This window comes from Lepidothrix coronata, unplaced genomic scaffold (assembly GCF_001604755.1).
Source record: "Lepidothrix coronata isolate B3197 unplaced genomic scaffold, Lepidothrix_coronata-1.0 Scaffold302, whole genome shotgun sequence".
NCBI lineage: Eukaryota > Metazoa > Chordata > Aves > Passeriformes > Pipridae > Lepidothrix > Lepidothrix coronata.
Window position 1 is genome coordinate 247,658 of NW_016690482.1, and position 3,410 is coordinate 251,067.

The following is a 3,410-nucleotide window of genomic DNA, read 5'->3' on the forward strand; positions in this document are numbered from 1 at the left end:
ATTTTGGGATGCTCTGAGGAGATGGATCCAAATCCTGGAGATTTTGGGATGCTCTGAGGAGATGGATCCAAATCCTGGAGATTTTGGGATGCTCTGAGGAGATGGATGCAAATCCTGGAGTTTTGGGATGCTCCGAGTAGATGGATCCAAATCCTGGAGGTTTTGGGATGCTCTGAGGAGATGGATCCAAATCCTGGAGGTTTTGGGATGATCTGAGCTGTGGATATTCTTCATCCACTCAGCGATTCCTGCCCAGGGCAGATTTCCTCCCCATTTCTGGTTTCCACAAGGAAAAGTCCTCCTAAAAAAAAGGAGCAAAAAGGTGCTGTAGAGTTGTCACCTGCTGTAGGGATGTCACCTGCTGTCCCCTTTGGGGCTGTGGGGCTAAATAGGGGGTCACTTGCCTGCTGACCACACCAGTGTCCTCAGCCCACCATCCTTTGAGGCACCACATGTTGGAGGCTCCCAAAATTAAAAATAACCCCCAAAATATCTTGAATTTCCCATGGTGCCAGGAGAAGCAGGGTTGGCACCAGAGATGAATGAGCTGGGCTTGCACACTTTGAAGGTGATACAAGGCCAGAATCCCTGCTGTCCTGAAGTTCATGGGAGCTTGGCCATGGAATTCTCTCCCAGCAGAACCACCCATTGCTCCTCAGGCATCACTTTTGGGGAGCTCTTTTTGGGCCTGTTGGCACCTGCACTGCTCAGCTCGTGGCTGGTGCCAGGGCTGATGCTGGGGAATTCAGTTCCCAAGCTTGTGGCTGGATGTCCCGGGAGCCTCAGGGAGGGTGGGGTGCTGGGCTGGACTGTCTCCATGGAATCACAGGGAGTTGGGATGCAGGATGTGCTTCATCATCTCCATCTGTGCCGTCGCCGACGCCCTGGAAGCAATTTTGGGTCCGGCAGAAGATCCGGGGGTGGGCAGCAGATGGGCACGGTGACCTTTGGTGCCATCCCATCTCCCAGTGGGTGGCTGAGGAGGCTTTTTGAGGCCTGGTTGCCAAAACTGGTGCTGCCAGACTGTCCTGGCACCCTCCCCCGCTCCGGAGCCTGTCCCAAAATCCTCTTCTCGGGATTGGACCGTGTGGGTGTTGCAGAAAGATTGATCAGGGAGACAGGAGAGAGTGGGATCCTGTGGGGCTGGAGCAGCTTAAAGGCAGAAGCAGGAGAGGATGATGATGATGGAGATGGGTTTGGGTGGGGATACAAAGGACAGGGAAAAACCTTTCCCCCAAAAATTTGGAGGCTTTTTGACATCCTGGTAAATTTAAGGCACTGAAGGAAGCAGAAATCTGCAGGAAACGCCTAATTTGGGGAATTTTTTTTTGCCTGCTCTTGGGATCTGCCTCTCCCTGACCTCCCTGTCACAATAACAACTCTTTTGCTTCCGTAACCAGCTGGCAACAAACTCCTTACTCTGCAGATTAATCCCTCAGGGAATGCTGACATGGCAAGAGCTGGCACGGGCAGAGCTCCCAGCCCTGGAGCTGCCACTTCCCAACCCTCTGGATGCCGATGCCAGGCTGCTTACCAGGCTTTTGGGATCTTCTGTTTGGCCCAACAAAGCTCCCTGGAATTTTCTGGGTTGCTTCTTATCACACTCTTGTGACCAGGGAAGGAGATCCCTGAGAGCCAGAGGGGATTAGGAACAGCTTTGGCTGGAAAATCGGAGTTTAAAGAGCCCAGTGTGGGGCTTGGAGAGCCTGGGAGAGCTGTATCCATGTCCGTTTCTCCATGGAAAAACACCTTGGTTGCACTGGGAGCTCTCTGCCTGTGCAGGGTTCCCTGGCACAGCAGGGAAGGCTCAGCTCCCTAATTAATTAATTAATTAATTACACTTTAATCAGCCTGTTCTGAGTGACAGGCTGGGAAAGCTGGGGGTGTTCACATGGAGAAGAGAAGGATCCAGGGAAACCTGAGAGCCCCTTCCAGGGCCTTAAGGGGCTCCCGGAGAGCTGGAGAGGCACCTGGGACAAGGGAGGGAGGGACGGCACACAGGGAATGGCTTCCCACTGCCAGAGGGCAGGGTTAGATGGGATATTGGGAAGGAATTCTTGGCTGGGAGGGTGTTGAGGGGCTGGAATGGAATTCCCAGAGAAGCTGTGGCTGCCCCATTCCTGGAAGTGTCCAAGACCAGGTTGGATCAACCTGGGCTAGTGGAAGGTGTGCCTGCCCATGGCAGGAGGTGGAACTGGATGATCTTCCAGGTCTCTTCCAAGCCAAACCATTCCATGATTGTCTGGTTGGTCTCCACCTCCAGGTGGGGAAAACCAAGGGCTCCCTGTTTCCAATCTGCTTCCAGATGGGAGCAAAGGAAGGAGGGAGGCAAAAGAGCCGGATATTGTGCTGTGCCCAGGACAAATCCTGCCCTTCATTCCAAATCCTGGTGGAGTTTTGACTGGGATAACTCATCCCTGTGCCCATCAGTGATGTCTTGGTTGTCCCAGGCTTTGGCTGGGCAAGAAGAAGATGGTGCTGAAGTTATTGGGGCCACCTGAATACAGACGTGGCTTCCTTGTCCCCACTGCCAGGGGGTTCTGAGTGGTCCTGACCTCTCTCTAAGCCCATTCCCACCCTTTTCCTTCCCACAGTGCCCTCGGAATCTGAGCTTCCAGAGCAGGAGAAGGCTTTCATGCAGTTCTATGTCACCATGCCAGAGGGACCATCGCTCCGTGTCCTGCTGCAGGATCCCGAGGAGAGGAGGAAGCTGGGTGAGCACATCTCTGGGGACAGAGGTCATTTAGGTGTCCACAAAGGGGTGTGATGAAATTTTGAGGGGATCTCTCCATGCAAAGACACATTTTGGTGGGATTTCTTGGCAAACAGGCTCTCCTGGGAGGGCAGGAAAGCATCACAATCTCCTTTAGGGTGTTGAGGACCAACTTGTGGTGCCTTCACCAACCTGTCCAGCTGTGTTTGGCAGTGAAAACTCCAAGTGTTCTGAGCCAGGTGGCATCACCCTTCTGGAGAAATCCGTAGGGATACAGAGATCCTGGAAGCTCCTGGGCTTGGGCTTGGCTTGGCAGTAAAACCTCCATGTGTTTGGCAGTGAAACCTCTGGGTGTTCTGAGCCAGGTGGCATCACCCTTCTGGAGAAATCCATAGGGATACAGAGATCCTGGAAGCAACTTGGTTTGGGCTTGGCTTGACTTGGCTTGACAGTAAAACCTCCAGGTGTTCTGCCCCAGGTGGCATCACCCTCCTGGAGAAATCCATAGAGACACAGAGATCCTGGAAGCTCCTGGGCTTGGGCTTGGCTTGGCAGTAAAACCTCCATGTGTTTGGCAGTGAAACCTCTGGGTGTTCTGAGCCAGGTGACATTGCCCTCCTGGAGAAATCCATAGGGACACAGAGATCCTGGAAGCTCCTGGGCTTGGGCTTGGCTTGGCAGTAAAACCTCCATGTGT

The 3,410-nt window shown here is 53.5% G+C and overlaps 1 protein-coding gene across 1 annotated transcript in view; it reads left to right on the plus strand.

Annotated features, from left to right (window-relative positions):
- The window catches only part of RHPN1 (rhophilin Rho GTPase binding protein 1), a 42,405-nt gene that overhangs the window by 27,040 nt on the left and 11,955 nt on the right, over nt 1–3,410 (plus strand). The window contains exon 7 of the mRNA XM_017837376.1: nt 2,595–2,714. Coding sequence (XP_017692865.1) covers nt 2,595–2,714 — 120 coding nt within the window. The remainder of the gene's footprint in view (nt 1–2,594; nt 2,715–3,410) is intronic.